This window comes from Manis pentadactyla, chromosome 10 (genome assembly GCF_030020395.1).
Source record: "Manis pentadactyla isolate mManPen7 chromosome 10, mManPen7.hap1, whole genome shotgun sequence".
NCBI lineage: Eukaryota > Metazoa > Chordata > Mammalia > Pholidota > Manidae > Manis > Manis pentadactyla.
Genome location: NC_080028.1, coordinates 42,362,274 through 42,384,783, shown reverse-complemented (window position 1 = coordinate 42,384,783; position 22,510 = coordinate 42,362,274). Strand labels below are relative to the sequence as shown.

The 22,510-nt window shown below is 38.0% G+C and overlaps 1 protein-coding gene and 1 pseudogene across 1 annotated transcript; both read left to right on the top strand.

The window, feature by feature from the left end:
* Positions 1 to 22,510, top strand: part of LOC118926490 (olfactory receptor 6C74-like) — a 185,451-nt pseudogene that overhangs the window by 115,339 nt on the left and 47,602 nt on the right.
* On the top strand, positions 5,501 to 7,417 carry LOC130679042 (olfactory receptor 6C2-like). The gene has a single exon (XM_057486750.1). It carries the CDS (start codon positions 6,024 to 6,026, stop codon positions 6,960 to 6,962), a length of 939 nt encoding a protein of 312 aa, XP_057342733.1. The 5' UTR covers positions 5,501 to 6,023; the 3' UTR covers positions 6,963 to 7,417.

Here is a 22,510-nt window from a genome sequence, read left to right as displayed (position 1 = left end):
AGAGTGCTACTCATTTCATATGGTGAGGAACCAAGCATACATGCTGCTGAACAAATGACTTTGAGGGGAAGACAAAAATTAATCATAACCAAAAAAAAGAAATATTATAGGAATATATAGAATAATCAATACAGAAGAAAGTGAAGATTATTAGTCATTCTAGATATTAAAAAGTATAGAACTTTGGAAAAGGTTTTAATATGAGGAAAAGAGCCTAGGAAGATAGGCTCAACCTGAAATGGAGTCACAGGGAGCATATGTGGCCCCTTAACTTAAAACAGTAAAAATTCAAGCAAAATGTCCGAAACTAAAATTTTCCAAATAACTAACATCAAGCAGTGAACGACAGTGATGCCTGAGAGAGGATTACCTCAGTTTGCTTCCTGGAGCAGCACAGGCAGGGGCTCATAGAGATCCCATCAGTCTGCCAGCGTGGAGGAAGCGTAGGTGACAGTCTAGGGAGGCTGAAGTTCACAGGAACGAGCGCCGAGAGGTGGGAGAGGCACGTAGGGAGACGTCTGGTGACCTACAGGCACCCCACCATGAGCATTCAGCTGAGCATACACATGTAGGGAAATGACCTACAGTAAGATTCACCAGCAAAGATTGCAATTCTGAACACACAAAGGAATGGAAATGGTTCCTAGTCTCACCAAACAGAATTTAAAATCTCATAATTTACTAGGTATAATTCATAAATGTGTCTCAGTTTTGAGGACAGAAATCTAGGCTAAACACTGCTCTGGTCCAGTGTAACACAGACTAACACAGACACCAAAAGGACAAACTTGTCTCCAAGTGATGTAAATGACGGCAGAAGAAGCCTAAAGAACCTTTACAGGGATAGAAATACATCTGACCTTCAAGAAGGTAAATTCATAGTGCCTGACATAATGAAAATTCACCACATGTGAGAAGCAGGAAAATACAACCTTTAATGAGGAGATAAATACAGAGATCCAAAAATGGCACAGTTGATAAAATTAAATAAAATATAGCTAAGAATGATCAATTTTGTTTTTTAAAAAGTGATCATAATACAAAGTATGTTACCTGGCCAAATGGAATTAAATTAGAAATCAGTAACAAATTTTCCTAGAAACGCCCATTATTAGAAGACAAATAGCAAAATTTGTGGGATGCAACTAAACCAGTATTTACAGGGAAATTTATGGTTCTGCAGCAATAATTGATTAAAATCACTGTAACATGCATCATTAGCCATAAACTTAGTCAAACAACCATGCCAGTTAAAAGGGTGGCTGGGTACAGTATTTTATCTGGGCACTTTGCACCCTGAATAAAATTGTGGTTCAGTTGCTATGGATCAGGGAAGAAACACACCAGACAGGAAATTACCAGTCCCTGCTACACCCCATCAGGATGTTCTTCAAAAATTTACTATGATTACAGTGACATAAGTCCTTCCTTCCCAGCACACTCCCTCTGCCAGGGAAAATTTTCAATCACTCTGCCAATAGTGGGGTGACAGAGATGTGATGTGACTTGGCCAGTCTGCGTGACAAACCTCAGCAGAGGAGTAGTGAGTGGACTGAGTAAAGGGACAGCAGAGACACCTGTTCCAGTCAAGGCAGCAGGAACACACCTCTGCTCCCTCATTTGACACAAGGAGCAGCATGAGTGCAAGAGTGAAAACTGTGCAGACATGACAGAAGGGATAGTGAAAAAAAGCTTTCTTCAAGTTCACTGGGCAGTAATCAGCCATAGCAAAACAATAAACTTCTCCTGGCTTCAGACAATGGTTTATCCAGTGCTTCAGATGCAAAACTCTCCTTTGCTTCAAATACTGATAGTAGGTTGTTTAATTGCCTACCTGAAAACTCATAGGTAGAAAGAGAGAGGATGAAAATGAACAACAGGTAGCCCTAGAAGTGTTAGAAAGTTCCATATATGGTCAGTGTCTTGAATATAGGAACAAGCACCACCTTTTGTTCAAAACTTGAACCGCCTCAGGCAGGGCATTCTGAACTTCATTTCCCTGCTCCTCAGTTTCCTCATCTGCAAAAGGAGGATAGTTTTGTTCTTTGACTTTACATAAGACTGATGTGAAAGATAAATAATATATCATATATGGTGCCAAACACAGTGCATAATTCTAGGATAAATACAGAGATTCAACAAAGAAAAATCGAAACAGAATTTAGATGATATCAAACCACTCTCAGTGTCTCTGAGGACACTGTCCCCACTGCCTCATGTGTTTTCACACTGTTGATTAGACTGCCACCAGTTCATTAGTAACTTTACAAACTGGGTCACTGAGGACTGTTTTGTTCATTCACATGTTCCCTGTGCCCTGGTAGCAGAAACACATAAAAGAAATGATGCTCTGATAGAATTTACAGGGCAGCCTGCCTCCCTGCCCAGGAAGATCAGATGCACTCTTTTGACAAAACTAGAGGGAAACTTTATCTCTGCACCTCTCTTTTATTTCTTTGAATTAACAGAGTAACTGGGACATCTAGAATTGAAAACACTGAAAGACTCGGTGAGAGAAGAGGGGACTGAGACTGGGCTCATTCTATCAGGAGCTGTGAAAATCCAGGAGAGCTCTGTCAGTTGCCAGACTCGGCTGTGAGTGTGTGTGTGTGTGTGTGTGTGTGTGTGTGTCCGTCCGTGCTCACACGTGCACTTGTGTGGGGGTGAGACAGGTTAGAGATGGGGGGTGGTGAGAATGGGAGCAGAAGTGCCCACAAAGCTGCTCACCCACCTAACGCCCCTCACACTTTGGTTCCCTCAGGGGCCTGGGGGACAGCCTGTCAGGAAGGGGGTGAGCATGTGATCAGCATGGCACATTTTTCTAAATGATCAAAACACAGGCAGAGGGTGAATACAGCCAGTTTAAAATTCTAGAATTCAGTTCATTATTATTGATACTGCAGAAAAGTGTTCCAGAGCCATTTCTGATAGGTTGTTATTCTGCAGGAATATGAGATTAGAAATGTCTATCTTGGTCACTTTTGCCTTTTAAAGTGACAGTCACAGCTGAGAGTGGAGGAGGCCATAAGTACTTGAGAGGTAGAAAAACAAAAGCTGTTGGAAAAGGCATTGCCGCCCAGTAATATCCACTAACGCCACAGATACCAAGTAATACCAATACTATAAATCACCTTGCAGGGAACCTCACTTTACTCTCCATCGGTTATTGAGGCCAATTTTGAAACGTTTGGGCGGGGGCAGCATTTACTGTTTTTGAATCTCAACTATCCAGCCCACGGGCAGCCACTGTCCCACATGAAGGCTGAATGAGGTTGTTGCCAAACATGAATAAGGTCAAAGTGTGTCAAGTATATTTTTTCATCATCAAACAGGGAGTTGATGAAAGAAAAACCTGAATCTCGATCACTTACTAGCCCCCCAGGGACAGTGAGTGTGGGCAGTCTTGCACAGGCTGTCATCAAGGCCTGCCTGTGAACATTAACTGGAAACTATATTTCTGGGAGGAAGGGGATAAATATTATCATTTCTTTAGTGAAATTGTTTCAAACTTTAATTGATCCAAAGTCAAAATAAATGAGTAGCTCTCAGCCTCCCAGGGAAATGTTTCCAATATAACAGAGAGAACCGGTGTGATTGGTGTACAGGCCGGAAGGCAGCAAGCAGTCTTACAATAAAAATGTCACTGAGTTCACCACTTTACTCTCAATAGAGAAGAATTAAAGTTTTAATTAAGAAAGCAGAGAATAATTTTAGATCCTGGAACCTGCAGGAGAGGGAGAGCTGGAGTGACAGTGTCAGCAGCCAGTATAAGCATTTGAACTCTTCTTCACTGGAAGGCAGGGAAGCAGGGAGGAATTAGGAGGGCAAATACAAGCCTGACCTGCCATTGAGTTTGGCCCGTTAGCTACTTCTGGCAGGAACATGGCAAGATCCTATCTCTGCAGGGAGCACTTCTCCAGGGAGGGGTTTTTCTGTTCTGATTTCATGTCTGCGAACCCTGAGCAATGCCCTTGTTCACCCAGCTTATGGTGACAGACGACTGTGACAACTTTAATGGGAAGAGAAGAACCTAGAAAACTGAATGAACATAGAAAAACATGAATAGCTACCAATATAACAAAGAGTGATTGCCGAAGAAGAAACATGGGTTGCTAACAAAGTTGCATTTCCACTGTTCTCTTGGTCTACCATGTCACTGAGTATGCACTAAAAAGGCATACTTTCTCCTACGGGGGTGGCCTGAGAGCTCCTTCAGGAGCAACTTGCTAATGGTCAGGTCTACAGTCTCTATTATTATGCTCCTCAAATAATAGATGCTTATTAAAAATTATTTGGATGAATCAATGTAGATTGCTCACTTGAGCAATAGGAAAGAGTAACCTAATGTATCTTTGGTTCTCTATTCGGAAAACACATTGGGTACAACTGGGACAATTGTTGGACCAATTAAGAAATTAAATTTTCCACTCATATAAAATGTGCAGTGTTTCCCTACAAACCCTTGAATTATGGCTAAATTTTCTCATTTAACTATCAATTATTCCCCCTTATAAAACACAAAAATATATTATAGGCTGATATATTTATTATTAACAGTGTATAACGCCAGCGAGAATGCATTAACCAGATCTTCTTTTACAGGATGGATACCTGAGAGCAGCTGCTTAAAATATGAATGTCAGTGAGGGTAAGTTTGGACACGAAGGTGAGGGGAATTTCACAATCACCTGTCTAATGGAATTTCTGAGGGAGTCTTAGAACTCCTGGGAATGTCAATGTGGAATTTCAATGAGGAAATTAGGGTGCTATAAATGTATTCACAAAGATTGGTTCATATGTGTACACTTGTTTCTAGATGTTGCTTGGCAAGATGCATATTCTAAAAGTCAAAGAACAGAAGCAGCAGGGTTAGGGAGCTGTTGCTAAAATTGTGGGGAGAAATGTTTTGAGGAGAGGAGCAGCAGAAATTGTTCAAAGAGGTCATTAATATATACCCCGGCACTGATTCTGACTGCTGTACTGCAAAGAGCAGAGGATTGATCAGGGGGTGCAGAGAGCAGACACCACAGATCCTCCCTCTGGGCCCTGCCCACACCACAGAGCCCCACTAGCCCGACTAGGACTCAGGCTGGCTGATAGTCAGGTTCCAGAAATGCCTTCCTTATAGCACTTCATGAAAAGTTCCGCCTAAGCAGTCCCCAAATATGGTTTAGAAATACCTTCATTTGCCTAGATATGTATGAAAAAAACAGATACATCTTTGCATTTTAAATGTTTTGTCTCCCTATTTAGAGATAATTTTTAAGTACACACTTTTAAATGAATGTTCTGTTGTTAAAATTCAACATAACTTAAGAAGTTCAATGTGAAATACTAAGGAAACATTCATCCAAACCCATTGAATAGACAAAAGTAAGAAAGAAACATAATGCAAACTGTGGGCTTTGATGTCTCCATGTGGGTCCATCAGTTTAACAAATGTAGTACTCTGGTGAGAGTGCTGACACTAGGGGTAGGCTGCTCATGTGTGGACAGGAGGGATATGGGGAATCTCTGTACATTATGCTCAATATTGCTGTGGTCCTAAAACTGCTCTAAAAATTGCAAAACACACAAAAATGCTAATTGATAGATCTTGATTTTGAAAATGGAGCTTTTCAGTATGGTGTGCAAGCATAGAAAGATGAGGAGGGGAGAAGAAAACTTCAAAAATGACTTAATTTCCTCCAGGATAAGACAAATAAGATCTGTACCACAAAACAGTATTCCTGAGAAATGGCAAATTACACATATAATTTATGTTTTCTTTGGCTTTTATTCAACATTTTTGTAAATGTGCTTGCTAATCAGAGAATTATAAGCATAAGATCCATCTTAGATACTTCCTGTAGCTGCCTCCTAGTAAGATGTCAGAGGCACTGCTATTAACAATTGGCCAATAAGGAAAAGAAGGAAGTGTGTGTGAGCTGCTTGCCCAGTGTTTGCATCCAGGTTCCAGGGCCAGCTTCTTGCGACACTTCTCTCTTCAGGTGGAATCGCTCTTGACTTGGCACAAGGCAGTGATGAGGAATCACACAGCAATAACCACATTCATCCTGCTGGGATTGACAGATGACCCAAAACTACAAGTCTTGCTTCTGGTATTTTTGTTTATCACCTACCTATTGAGTGTGGCTGGGAACCTCATCATTATCACCCTCACACTGTGGGATTCCCATCTTAAAACTCCCATGTATTTTTTTCTCCGAAATTTCTCTTTCTTAGAAGTCTCATTCACTACTGTCTGCATCCCCAGATTCCTGTACACCATGATATCTGGAGATAATACAGTTACCTATAATGCTTGTGCCACCCAGTTGTTTTTTGTTGTCCTCTTTGCAACAACAGAATTTTTTCTCCTTGCCGCCATGTCCTATGACCGCTACGTGGCCATCTGTAAGCCCCTGCATTACATGAGCATCATGAACAGCAGAGTCTGCATTACACTTGTTCTCTGCTGTTGGATTGCAGGCCTGTTAATCATCCTCCCACCCCTTGCCATGGGCCTCCAGCTGGAATTCTGTGACTCGAATGTGATTGATCATTTCGGCTGTGATGCATCTCCTATTTTACAGATAACCTGTTCAGACACAGCGTTAATAGAGAAAATTGTCTTGAGTTTTGCTGTGCTGGCACTCATTATTACCTTGGTGTGCGTTGTCCTCTCCTACACATACATCATCAAGACCATTCTCAGATTCCCTTCTGCCCAGCAAAGGAAAAAGGCCTTTTCCACCTGCTCCTCCCACATGGTTGTGGTTTCCCTCACCTATGGCAGCTGCATCTTCATCTACATCAAGCCCTCGGCAAAGGAAGGAGTAGCTATTAATAAAGTGGTGTCTGTGCTCACTACGTCTGTTGCCCCTTTGCTTAATCCATTTATTTATACACTTCGAAACAAACAAGTGAAAGATGCCTTCAAAGACACAGTAAAGCAGATTGTATTTCTCACAAAGAACTAAGAGACTATTCATGTTTTTGGGACTGAGTTAAGTGAAATTTAAATATGAGTAATCCATGAGCGATATTCATGACATTGCCAAATAATGGTTTCTCCCTATTCTGTAGATTTATCAACACAATTTCCCACTAAAAACATTTTCCCCTTATAATCCAAAAGCCTAAATCAAGGTATTTATGTCTCCTTCTAAGGTGATATTTGTCAGAATGGTTTCTTCAATAAATGCATGTTCTAGAGACAAGAAAGAATGCCAAATGCTCAAATTCATTGAAAACAGATGTAAATAAATGAAGTTCAATCTATGGCTAATAGTCTTCTCATGATATGGAATATAAATGCCCAGAGACTATTTCTCACTTATTGGGAATACTTCAATATCTATCATTCATCTGTGCCAGAGCAATTCAAGATCCTTTACCAAATCTTGTAAAGTGATCTAAAAGAAAAGCATGCACTCTAGGAGACTTCCTCCTTATAAAACATCCACTTTTTAAGAATAAATAGAAGTTGTTAATGGAACAACTTCAAAATCAGTGAAGATAACTATATACTTTCTTTCAAACCAATTTATCCACACAAAAAAATGTTCCTATTGGCATTTCTGGAAATTATTCCAGTGAGTGCACTGCATGCTGAAATATGATGACAACAGAAAAAAGAGAACAGTATTTCCAAGTACTGGATGCCTTTTATTGGCCTTGTCTTTGATGGTATTTAGACATTGCCTCAAGGAGAAGAAGCCAGAATGTAGAAGCAGGACACCTAAATCTTGATTTGATAAGTTCCCCAATATTCAGACCTACATTATCCCTTGATTTCAGAACAATGGTAATTGGGGGCTGGGCAGAATGGGTGGCAGGGATTGTATATAGTGGGTGGTAACTAGACTTTTGATGATAATAAATTTGTACTGTATACGGAAGTTGAATTATAATGTTGTAAACTTAAACACATATAATGTTATTACCAATATTACATCAGTTAAAAAAAGAATGTTATGGATTAGTAGGATTGCCAAAAAATCAAAAAAGATCATAATTCAAGAAGGACATTACAAGGGGCATTTCATTGCTTAGTGTAAATTGACTATTGAAGATAAAATTCAGGTATAGTCTGAAAAAAATGATAGAGAAGAGAGAGATGTGGAAAAAAGAATAATTGTCATAAAAGGATCTTGGACTCAATAATTGAAATTCATTCTAGTAAGTGGTAAAAAGAGTCTTTTTATTCTTTTCATGTTTTGTAATTGTGAAAGTAAAGTTTTGTGCTCTCACAGAACATAAATACTGTCTATGTTTATTAAACATAACTGAGTTGTTCAAATGTACCATTTATCTTTATCATATTTGCAATTTTTCCTACAAAGTAATGGCCATACTATGGGTAAAAACTTCTGTTATACTTCAGAAATATTCAGGAAGGATAGGACTCTCATCTCCAAAGCCTTTCTTCTTAGTTTATTCAAAATTTCTTAAAATACCCGCAAAAATCCAAAATTCTCTAGCTTCTCTTCTGGTAATTAAAGCATGCATCTATTGGATGGATGGGTGTACTTAGTAGTTGTGTTGATCACTCCACTTGAGTTGTGAACCCTTAGCACGAAGAGCTTGTCTATGAATCTCATTGTTTGTTGTGGATGATGATGAAGAAAGTTAAAAATATTATAAAGATTCAAAATAATAATATCCTGCCTACTTCATGGACCAAGTATATGTCAAGTGGACCAATAATAGAAACTCAGTTAACTGATGAAAGATAATCTTCAACATTTGATTTACATGATGAGTTATTCTCCTTTTGTTCATCTACTTGGCATGAGTGAATGCAAAAAGGGGGCTTCGTGTCAGGTGTTTTGAGCTGGAATTAATGCACTGAATACCTTGAGTCACTCTTGGACTCCAGTTCATAAACATAACTCAGATATTACTGAAACTGATCATGGTTTTTCACTATGCCCAATTTGAACAAATGAAAATATTTGGAATTTCGTGGAATTTAATTTTATGTGTAGGTGTAAGCAATTTCACATGGAAGGGGCGAAGTTCTAACCCACCCCACTCTATCTCAGCTCTTCCTCCTAGATCCCCTGTTTCTGTCACTCAGTGTTATCAGTTTCTTCCACCAAAAAGTTACTGTTACATCTCATCTTCCTGTCATGGTTTTAATATAAAATTTTATCTTTAAATCGGATTATCTTGACAACTGCTTAATAATATTCTATTTCTAATTTCTTCCCCATATCATTTATCCTAGGCAATATCACAATTTATATGATGCTAAACGCTATTTTAATTGGTTCACTATTGTTTAAAATTTCAGAAAATTCTAGTTTTTACATTTGAAATTCATCCTTTTAGAAGTCAGGAGTTTCTAAAGTCTGTGTTCAGCCTCATTAATCCAAACACTTCCTGCAATTCCTGACGTTAACCATAATCCAAAAACTAAGCTTTTTCACGTGACAGTCACTCACTCGAAATTTCCTTCATTCTCCCCTATGCAAACTCTATTTATGCCCTATTCAAATGTATGCCATTTTTCAAAGCCCCTCTCAAATCTATTCTTCATTTCCCTCCCCTCATCTTCTCTGCCCAAAATGATTTTTTTTCTATTTCTATAAATCCCTTTAGTTATTATTATTTTAATTTCACATATTATGTCATTTTCCGACAAGATTTGAATTTGTTTATGTTCTATGTACATAATTTTTTCTCTACAATTCTCCAAGGTCAAATATTTTTGACAAAGGAACCATTTAAAAACGTTCTTCATACTACATACCAGTTTATCATCTCTCTATTAGTTTTCAATTGTAGAAATTGATTCGACTGCGTGACCTGAACTATTTTTATAAGAAGTCTCATGTAGCCCAATAAAATATGATTATGGAAGCATTTAATATTTATAAATTATTTCCTTAATATACTCCTTAACCTTTCTCCAATAATTCTAATGAAACCACATTCTCCCTCCATGATTAGATATCATCTAATTTGGTATCACCTAGACCTCACACTTCAATTGTTCACACTATTTCTCCTGCTTCCATCCAAGACCTAACATCATTCTTTCATTTACTCATTCAGCAATTACTGAGTAAATATTATATACCAGGTACTGTTTTATCAACAGATAGGACAAGCTTTCAGGTCTTACAGAGCTTGTATTTCAGTATTAGAGAGAAAAAGGGTGCTTATATGAAAGCAGGACCTCCTAAATTCATCCCTTACCTTAGTTTCTAGAACCCTTAAGTACAGGCCTTGTTAACGAATAAAAACAAATATACTAACATTATGAGGTATGTCCAAGGAACAACAAAACCAGCCAGAAGATCTCCCAGTGGCCAAAGCTGGGACAATTTTGGTAACAAAATAAATTGAATAGTATTAGATTACAATCCAAAGTGTAAAATAAATAGCTATGAATCCATACTGATAAAAATAAATGACTGAATAAGTTAAGGAGAAGAGAAGAATCTCCTATTGCAGAAGAATTCAAAATAACTTATAAAGATACTCCATCCTAAAGGAAGGGAAGGCTTTACAGTGGAGAAACTGACAAACACTCTCTCAGTGATCCAGGTCAATAACAATCATAAGTCAGGTTGATGGTATGTATTCTTGACATGATGTGATAAAGGTGCCACATTCCTTCTGTGATCTTCCCAATAGCATCAGGCCAATTCCAACAGTGGGACATCCTGTGAAGTACCTGACCCGTAACTCCTCAAAACTGTCAAGATCTCAGATACAAGGCAAGTGTGCCAAACTGCCACAGCCAAGAGAAGCCTAAGGACGTGTGACAACTAGATGTAGCACAGTGTTCTGGCTGCATCCTGGAGTAGAAAAAGATATTAGGTGAAAGCTAAGGAAGTCTGAATAAACTATGGGCTTTATTTAATAGGAATGTATCACTATTGGCCCATTAATAGTAACAAATGCATCATGCTAACAAAAGATGTTAAGAGAGGAAACTTGGCATGTGATATATGGGGACAATGTATTTATACTATCTATTTAATTTTTCTGTACATCTAAAATGGTTCTTTAAGGAAATAAGGGCTATGAAAAAATAAACACAATCCTCAAGTTAAACGACAGCTATTTTCTCCATGCTGAGAAAAGTATATGGCTTCTTAAATAATGGATGAGAAAGAAAATGTAAATATCTCCTTTGCAGGCTGCTGAGTGCAGGGATGCCATTCAACCACACTGTTCCTTCTCTCTGGTTCTTTTCCTTAGCCTGCTGATGACCTGTGTTTGATGCTCCCGTTGCAACTTTCTTAACAATCTCTCTGGAGTGTCTCTTAAACATCTATTTAACTTCTGTTCTTGAAGATGGCAACAAAAGCCTTTATTAGTCCCTCAGAAGCAGGACCCCCAGGGAATGTATTGTTTGTCAGCACAATTGATCCCAATGTGGCTGCTCTAAGGATGGGAGAAAAACTTTGTTACTTTAAATATTAGAAACCTCCAAAAAACGAATGTGCCTCTTGCTCAGGTAATAGCTTCTCCTAGGATTAGAAAGAGCCCAAGAAATTCTCTGGTCTTCAAAGCATGTTTTTTTCAAAATTTGATAAATATTGAATGTCTGCCCAACATTTTGCTAAGCAGTATTGAAAATACAACAAAGTAAATCTTCCCCAGAAAAACGATACAATACATAACATACACGACCATGAAAAGTTACTACAATAAGTTGTACAAGGCAATATGTATTGATGTGCCAATAAGTGGCACAGATTATGTGTGCCATCAGTATATACAGGACAGCTCTATGGTCAAGTGAAATAGTAATAGTGTTCATGCAGCTTATTATATGCCGTGCAAATAATATCCCTGGAAATTATGGAATCTATGAAAAACCATATATTGCTATTATTACCCATATATTGTTATTAGTAATTAATAATAACATACTGCCATTGTCAGTCTTGTATTGCAACGGAGACTGAGGCATGGAACCTAAGAAACACAATTAACAGATAAAAGCCTAAATTTGAACCCAAGTTTTAAGTAATCTGGATCTAGAGTCCATGCATCTGAACAGAACACAATACTGCTTCCTATTCAGCAGGCCCTGTAAGGAGATGACCTCTACTCAGACCCAGAAAAGATTTAGAAAGGTGAAAAAGTAAGCAAAGAGCACTTCTTACAAGAAAAACAGATAAAAAAAATTCAATGAAACTGTGCTTCAAACTCTTTGAGTAAGTCTTTCTACCCTGGCAAAATAGGGAAGATATAACAACTAAAAATGATATTTACTAACTGATTAATATATGATTGCATACCAACCATAATTCAACAAAAAAAATTATATGCCAACAAATTGGACAACCTATCAAAAATGAATCATGAAGAACTACAATATCTAAAAAGACCAATTGCTAGTAAGGAGATTGAATCAGTAATCAAAAACCTCCCAGCAAACAATATGTGAGGATCACCCAGCTTCAGTAGTGAATTCTACAAACATTTAAAGATGAATTAATGTCATTCCTTCTCAAACTATTCCAGAAATAGAAGAAGAGTAAACACTGCAATCACATTTCTTGAAAACAGTATTACGCTGATACTATAACCAGGCATAGACATTACAAGAAAATAAAATCATGGTCCAATATCCCTGATAAACATAAATGAAAAAATTCTCAACAAATACAAGCAAGCCTTATTAAAAAACACATGAAAGGAATCGTATACCATGGCCCAGCAGAATTTATGCACTCAGTCCAAGGATGGTTCAGCATATATAAATCAACCAATATAATAGGCCACATTGAAAGAATGAAAGAAAAAATCATATCATCTAATAGAGGAATAAAAGTCATTTGACAAAATTCAACACCCATTCATGATTAAAAAAAACTCAACAAAATGGATGAGAATTGTGTCATACCATAATGAAGGCCATATACGGCAATGTCATAGTGAATTCTAATGAGGTAATAAAAATGCAAGCCTTCCCTCTAAGATCCTAAACCCCGTATGGGACCACAAAAGACTCCAAGTAAACAAAGCAACCCTGAGAGAGGAACAAAGTGGAGGCATCACATGTCCTAATTTCAAACTACAAATCTATAGTCATCAAACAGCACAGTATTGGCATACAAAACAGACACACAGGAAAATGAACTTGCATAGAGAGCCCATGCACATGTGGTCCATTAACTAACAATAAAGGAACTAAGAATATATAATCAAGAAAAGATAATCTCTTCAATGGTGTTGAGAAAACTAAATGGTGTTGGACAAACTTCAATGGTGTTGGACATTTCTTTGGAGAAATGTCCATTCAGGCTCTCTACTGTTCTCTTAATCAAATGTTCTTTTCTATTGAGTTGTATGAGCTCCTTACATATTTTGGATATTGACCACTTATCAGATATATGATTTGCAAATTTTTCTCCAATTCTGTGAGTTGTTTCAGTGTGGTTCTGATTTGCATTTCCCTGATGATTTATGATGTTGATCATCTTTCCATATACCTGTGAGCCATGTGGAAGTCTTCTTATAAAAATGTTTGTGTAGTTCATCTCTCCATTTTTTAATTAATTTTATTTTTTTGTCATTGTTATTGAGTTGTATGAGTTTCTTATATGTTGAATTTTTGAGGATCATCCATACTGTTTATCTGGCATGGTTTATCTGGTACGGTTTCCAAAAATGTTCTCCTGTTCAGTAGGTTGCCTTTTCAGTTTGTTGATGTTTTCCTTTTATGCAAAATTTTCATAGTTTGATGTCAAATCAATAAGTCTCACTTAATGATTTTTGCTTTTTCACTGGCTTTTGTGTCATATCAAAAATATTATTCCCAAGACTAATGTAAAGGAGTTTTTTCCCTATATTGTCTTCTAGGTGTTTTATAGTTGCAAGTCTTCTGTTTAAGTCTTTAATCCACTTCCAGTTAATTTACATGAGCTGTGTAAGTCAGGATCCATTCCACTTTTCTGTATGTGGTCATTCAGTTTCCCAACACCATTACTGAAAAGACTCCTTTCCCATTGAGTGTTCTTAACTCTCTTGTCAAATGATATATATGGAGGCTTATTTCTGGGCTGTATATTCTATTCCATTGATCTGTGTGCCTGTTTTATGCCAGGACCATAGTGTTTTAACTGTAGCTTTGTAGAATAGTTTGAAATTCGGAAATATGATACCTCCAACTTTGTTCTTTTTTCTGATGATTGCTTTTGCTGCTTCATAGAAAATCATTATGGTTTAATATTGAAATATTTCATTTTTATTAAATATTAGTAAATACTAACAAATATCATTATTAAATAGTAAATGTTTAATAGTAAAAGTTTTATTAAATATTTAAAAAATTGATAAATATCAAGCAAAAATAATTTGAAAAAAGAACCTAAAAAAAAACAATGTATGAAGTATATGAAAAATACGAAGGCTGTTCAAAAAAATATAAAATTCTTTGTGACATGTAACATGATATTCTATGTAAAGAAAACAGCATAAACATAAATAAAAACCAACAAATAAGTGGTAAAATATTTGCAACATACATAACAATTAAGTTGTTAATATATAAGAAGTAATAAAAATTAATGCTCAGTTCTAGGAAATATTGTAAGAGGAAAAAGATATTTGTACAAAACATATTCTGCATCATAGCTGAAGGTCAATTTAAAAAGTAACATAAATTTATAATAAAAATTATAGAATCATAATAAGCCGGAGGTAGTCATTTTTTTATAATAGTGAATGCATTTTAAGAAAGCACAAAGTTTTAATGTTAGGATTGATTTAAAATTATAATGGAGCACACCAAAATAAATGTCACATATTCCCCAAGTGATTATACAAATTTATAAGTATTAAGATGAAAAGAATTTTTAGTTTTTGAAACAACCCATAAAGGATATTTCGTATTTGTGAATATACCCATTAATATGAATATATTTACATAGGAAATTTAAGGAAGGGCATAATAGAGACATTAACGGTGGTTTTTACCTTGAAGATTAATTTTTCTATTTTTGTTCTGTTAATTTGTTTAAATAAGAATTACTTTAATTAAAATATGTTATCAAAGGAGAAAAGGGGTAACTGTATTCTGTTACAGCTATTAGCAGCTACAGATGTTATTGAAAAGGAAGAAAAGGTAGTCTTGCTCTTTTTCATTAGATTTTTATTTTGTGTAAAGTACTTTGTTGAATATCATTGTGGAATCTTCAATTCTCTGAAGACACCATCCCCACTGCTGCCTGTTCCAGGATCTTTGCCAAAAGATTACACAAAACATTGATAAATAACATTGGATTGTAATTCACCTGGGATTTCTGTCCACATACAAGCCTATGTAAACCTTTACTTATCCTTCTAACCCTCAGGATGTTCATGGACAAATACCTGACTTTAATCAATGTCTGTGGTCTTTGAGAGACTTAGAAAATTATCTTCTTTAAGAAACAAGTTTGGGAGGGGGCGGAAGATGGCGGCGTGAGTACAGCAGCGGAAATTTCCTCCCAAAACAACATATATCTATGAAAATATAACAAAGACAACCCTTCCTAGAATAAAGACCAGAGGACACAGGACAATATCCAGACCACATCCGCACCTGAGAGAACTCAGCGCCTCGCGAAGGGGGTAAGATACAAGCCCCGGCCCCGCCGGAGCCGAGCGTCCCTCCCCCCCAGCTCCCGGCGGGAGAAGAGCAGGCAAAGCGGGAGGGAGACGGAGCCCAGGACTGCCGAACACCCAGCCCCAGCCATCCGGGCCAGAGTGCAGGGCCCTTGATACTGGGAAAACAGGGCAGCAAGAACAGTGAGCAGGCACTGGAGGCTGGGCGACAGAGGACATAAGAAAAGTGTGCGACCATTTTTTTTTGCTTTTTTGCTGTTTTGTTTTGGCGAGCGCTTTTTGGAAGTCTTAAAGGGATAGGGACCCCAATACTAGGGAAACAGGGCAGAAAGACCTGTGAGCAGAGGCCTGAGGCTGGCACCGGAGAATAAAGAAAAATGAACGACCACCTTTTTTTTTTTTTTTTTTTAATTAAAAACTTTTTTTTTTTTTTTAATTAAAAAAATTTTTTTTCTTTTTTTTTTTTGGTGGGCATTGTTTTGTTTTGGCGGGTGCTTTTTGGAAGTCTTAAAGGGGCAGGGCGGGTCACTTAATCCAGAGGTAGGGAATCCGGGATCTCTGGGCACCCTAACCCCTGGGCTGCAGGGAGCAGGGAGGCCCCTTACGGAGATAAATAGCCTCCCAGCCGCTCCTGCTCCAACGCGACTCCACCATTTTGGAGTAGCTGCCCGAGCCAGGCCACGCCCACAGCAACAGCAGAGATTAACTCCATAGCAGCCGGGCAGGAAGCAGAAGCCCTGTCTGCGCGCAGCTGCGCAGCACAAGCCACTAGAGGTCGCTGTTCTCCCAGGAGAGGAGGGCCACAAACCAACAAGAAAGGAAGTCCTTCCAGCCGTCACTCGTCCCAGTTCTGCAGACTATTCCTATCACCATGAAAAGGCAAAGCTACAGCCAGACAAAGATCACAGAGACAACACCAGAGAAGGAGACAGACCTAACCAGTCTTCCTGACAAAGAATTCAAAATAAGAATCATAAACATGCTGACAGAGATGCAGAGAAATACGCAAGAGAAATGGGATGAAGTCCGGAAGGATATCACAGATGCCAGAAAGGAGATCGCAGAAATGAAACAAACTCTGGAAGGGTTTATAAGCAGAATGGATAGAATGCAAGAGGCCATTGATGGAATTGAAATCAGAGAACAGGAACGCATAGAAGCTGACATAGAGAGAGACAAAAGGATCTCCAGGAATGAAACAATATTAAGAGAACTGTGTGACCAATCCAAAAGGAAAAATATCCGTATTATAGGGGTCCCAGAAGAAGAAGAGAGAGGAAAAGAGATGGAAAGTATCTTAGAAGAAATAATTGCTGAAAACTTCCCCACACTGGGGGAGGAAGTAATCGAACAGACCACGGAAATACACAGAACCCCCAACAGAAAGGATCCAAGAAGGGCAACACCAAGACACATAATAATTAAAATGGCAAAGATCAAGGACAAGGAAAGAGTGTTAAAGGCAGCTAGAGAGAAAAAGGTCACCTATAAAGGGAAACCCATCAGGCTAACGTCAGATTTCTCAACAGAAACCCTACAGGCCAGAAGAGAATGGCATGATATATTTAATACAATGAAACAGAAGGGCCTTGAACCAAGGATACTGTATCCAGCACGATTATCATTCAAATATGACGGTGGGATTAAACAATTCCCAGACAAACAAAAGCTGAGGGAATTTGCTTTCCACAAACCACCTCTACAGAACATCTTACAGGGACTTCTCTAGATGGGAGCACTCCTAGAAAGAGCACAGCACAAAACACCCAACATATGAAGAATCGAGGAGGAGGAACAAGAAGGGAGAGAAGAAAAGAATCTCCAGATAGTGTATATAACAGCTCAATAAGCAAGCTAAGTTAGGCAGTAAGATACTAAAGAGGCTAACCTTGAACCTTTGGTAACCACGAATTTAAAGCCTGCAATGGCAATAAGTACATATCTTTCAATAGTCACCCTAAATGTTAATGGGTTGAATGCACCAATCAAAAGACACAGAGTAACAGAATGGATAAAAAAGTAAGACCCATCTATATGCTGCTTACAAGAAACTCACCTCAAACCCAAAGACATGTACAGACTAAAAGTCAAGGGATGGAAAAACATATTTCAAGCAAACAACAGTGAGAAGAAAGCAGGGGTTGCAGTACTAATATCAGACAAAATAGACTTCAAAACAAAGAAAGTAACAAGAGATAAAGAAGGACACTACATAATGATAAAGGGCTCAGTCAAACAAGAGGATATAACCATTCTAAATATATATGCACCCAACACAGGAGCACCAGCATATGGGAAACAAATACTAACAGAACTAAAGGGGGATATAGACTGCAATGCATTCATTCTAGGAGACTTCAACACACCACTCACCCCAAAGGACAGATCCACTGGGCAGAAAGTAAGTAAGGACACGGAAGCACTGAACAACACAGTAGAGCAGATGGACCTAATAGACATCTATAGAACTCTACATCCAAAAACAGCGGGATATACATTCTTCTCAAGTGCACATGGAACATTCTCCAGAATAGACCACATACTAGGCCACAAAAAGAGCCTCAGAAAATTCCAAAAGATTGAAATTCTACCAACTAACTTTTCAGACGACAAAGGCATAAAACTAGAAATAAACTGTACAAAGAAAGCAAAGAGGCTCACAAACACATGGAGGCTTAACAACACGCTCCTAAATAATCAATGGATCAATGACCAAATCAAAATGGAGATCCAGCAATATATGGAAACAAATGACAACAACGACACTAAGCCCCAACTTCTGTCGGACACAGCAAAAGCAGTCTTAAGAGGAAAGTATATAGCAATCCAAGCATATTTAAAAAAGGAAGAGCAATCCCAAATGAATGGTCTAATGTCACAATTATCGAAATTGGAAAAAGAAGAACAGATGAGGCCTAAGGTCAGTAGAAGGAGGGACATAATAAAGATCAGAGAAGAAATAAATAAAATTGAGAAGAATAAAATAATAGCAAAAATCAATGAAACCAAGAGCTGATTCTTCGAGAAAATAAACAAAATAGATAAGCCTCTCGCCAGACTTATTAAGAAGAAAAGAGAGTCAACACAAATCAACAGTATCAGAAACGAGAAAGGAAAAATCACGACGGACCCCACCGAAATACAAAGAATTATTGGAGAATACTATGAAAACCTATATGCTAACAAGCTGGGAAACCTAGGAGAAATGGACAACTTCCTAGAAAAATATAACCTTCCAAGATTGACCCAGGAAGAAACAGAAAATCTAAACAGACCAATTACCAGCAATGAAATTGAAGCGGTAATCAAAAAACTACCAAAGTACAAAACCCCCGGGCCAGATGGATTTACCTCGGAATTTTATCAGACATACAGGGAAGACATAATACCCATTCTCCTTAAAGTTTTCCAAAAAATAGAGGAGGAGGGGATACTCCCAAACTCATTCTATGAAGCTAACATCACCCTAATACCAAAACCAGGCAAAGACCCCACCAAAAAAGAAAACTACAGACCAATATCCCTGATGAACGTAGATGCAAAAATACTCAACAAAATATTAGCAAACCGAATTCAAAAATACATCAAAAGGATCATACACCATGACCAAGTGGGATTCATCCCAGGGATGCAGGGATGGTACAACATTCGAAAGTCCATCAACATCATCCACCACATCAACAAAAAGAAAGACAAAAACCACATGATCATCTCCATAGATGCTGAAAAAGCATTTGAAAAAGTTCAATATCCATTCATGTTAAAAACTCTCAGCAAAATGGGAATAGAGGGCAAGTACCTCAACATAATAAAGGCCATCTATGATAAACCCACAGCCAACATTATATTGAACAGCGAGAAGCTGAAAGCATTTCCTCTGAGATCAGGAACTAGACAGGGATGCCCACTCTCTCCACTGTTATTTAACATAGTATTGGAGGTCCTAGCCACGGCAATCAGACAAAATAAAGAAATACAAGGAATCCAGATTGGTAAAGAAGAAGTTAAACTGTCACTATTTGCAGATGACATGATACTGCACATAAAAAACCCTAAAGACTCCACCCCAAAACTACTAGAACTGATATCGGAATACAGCAAAGTTGCAGGATACAAAATCAACACACAGAAATCAGTGGCTTTCCTATATACTAACAATGAACCAACAGAAAGAGAAATCAGGAAAACAACTCCATTCACAATTGCATCAAAAAAAATAAAATACCTAGGAATAAACCTAACCAAAGAAGTGAAAGACTTATACTCTGAAAACTACAAGTCACTCTTAAGAGAAATTAAAGGGGACACTAACAGATGGAAACTCATCCCATGCTCGTGGCTAGGAAGAATTAATATCATTAAAATGGCCATCCTGCCCAAAGCAATATACAGATTTGATGCAATCCCTATGAAACTCCCAGCAACATTCTTCAATGAACTGGAACAAATAATTCAAAAATTCATATGGAAACACAAAAGACCCCGAATAGCCAAAGCAATCCTGAGAAGGAAGAATAAAGTAGGGGGGATCTCACTCCCCAACTTCAAGCTCTACTATAAAGACATAGTAATCAAGACAATTTGGTACTGGCACAAGAGGAGAGCCACAGACCAATGGAACAGACTAGAGAATCCAGACATTAACCCAGACATATATGGTCAATTAATATTTGATAAAGGAGCCATGAACATACAATGACGAAATGACAGTCTCTTGAACAGGTGGTGCTGGCAAAACTGGACAGCTACATTTAGGAGAATGAAACTGGACCATTGTCTAACCCCATATACAAAAGTAAACTCAAAATGGATCAAAGACCTGAATGTAAGCCATGAAACCATTAAACTCTTGGAAGAACACATAGGCGAAAACCTCTTAGACATAAACATGAGTGACCTCTTCTTGAACATATCTCCCCGGGCAAGGAAAACAACAGCAAAAATGAACAAGTGGGACTATATTAAGCTGAAAAGCTTCTGTACAGCAAAAGACACCATCAATAGAACAAGAAGGATCCCTACAGTATGGGAGAATATATTTGAAAATGACACATCCGATAAAGGCTTGACGTCCAGAATATATAAGGAGCTCACACGCCTCAACAAACAAAAACAAATAACCCAATTAAAAAATGGGCAGAGGAACTGAACAGACAGTTCTCCAAAAAAGAAATACAGATGGCCAACAGACACATGAAAAGATGCTCCACATCGCTAATTATCAGAGAGATGCAAATTAAAACTACAATGAGGTATCACCTCACACCAGTAAAGATGGCTGCCATCCAAAAGACAAACAACAACAAATGTTGGCGAGGCTGTGGAGAAAGGGGAACCCTCCTACACTGCTGGTGGGAATGTAAGTTAGTTCAACCATTGTGGAAAGCAGTATGGAGGTATATCAAAATGCTCAAAACAGACTTACCATTTGACCCAGGAATTCCACTCCTAGGAATTTACCCTAAGAACGCAGCAATCAAGTTTGAGAAAGACAGATGCACCCCTATGTTTATTGCAGCACTATTTACAATAGCCAAGAATTGGAAGCAACCTAAATGTCCATCAATAGATGAATGGATAAAGAAGAGGTGGTACATATACACAATGGAATACTACTCAGCCATAAGAAAAGGGCAAATCCAATCATTTGCAGCAACATGGATGGAGCTGGAGGGTATTATGCTCAGTGAAACAAGCCAAGCGGAGAAAGAGAAATACCAAATGATTTCACTTATCTGTGGAATATAAGAACAAAGGAAAAACTGAAGGAACAAAACAGCAGCAGAATCACAGAACTCAAGAATGGACTAACAGGTACCAAAGGGAAAGGGACTGGTGAGGATGGGTGGGTAGGGAGGGATAAGGGGGGGAGAAGTAGGGGGGTATTAAGATTACTTGCATGGGGGGGTAGGAGAAAAGGGAGGGCTGTACAACACAGAGAAGGCAAGTAGTGATTCTACAACATTTTGCTATGCTGATGGACAGTGACTGTAAAGGGGTTTATAGGGGAGACCTGGTATAGGGGAGAGCCTAGTTAACATAATATTCATCATGTAAGTGTAGATTAGTGATACCAAAAACAAAGAAAAAAAAAAAAAAAAGGGCAGTTCCTGTGTGGTAACCTCCAACGAGTTCTAAACAAGGGTATAAAGGGCATATAAAAGTGTAGGCAAAGGGTCTGTTTGTGTTTATACAGAGGATCAAAGCCTAATTGGGCTACCCCGAAAATGAACTAAGATACGATATGAAAAAGAACTTCCAACATCTGCACTCTCTGGAAGACTCATGCCAGAAGATGATCATCAAAAAACCCCAACAAAGATCCACGCACTGCTACAGCTGTAGATGCATTCATCCCACCAGTTCCTGGACTTGCCATGGGAATGAGGAAGGAGATATCTAAGTTGGCCTGTGCATACAGTAAAACAACAAATTTGACTGTATCTATACTGTTGGAACTCAACCAAGAATTTGGAGAAGTGCAAATTGTAGCGCTCCAAAGTCTTACAACTACAGACTATTTACTGTTAAAAGAACATATGGCATGTGAACAGTCCCCAGGAATGGGTTGTTTTAATTTGTCTGATTTCTCTCAGACTGTTCAAGTTCAGTTGGACAATATCCACCATATCATAGATAAGTTTTCACAAATGCCTAAGGTGCCTTAATGGTTTTCTTGGTTTCACTGGAGATGGCTGGTAATTACAGATATGCTTTGGTTATGTAACTATACTCCTATTATGTTAATGTGTGTGCACAATTTAAGTAGTAGCTTAAAACCTATATAGGCTGAAGTTACACTACAAGAAGATATGTCAAAGAAATAATCAATCTTCCCATGTTTTCTTCCGCCTGCTACTTCTATAGCTTTTCTTCTTCCTTCCTTATTACAACCCTTAAATAGAATTCGTGCCTCAGATCGAATTTACTGAGTATCATAATTCTTCCA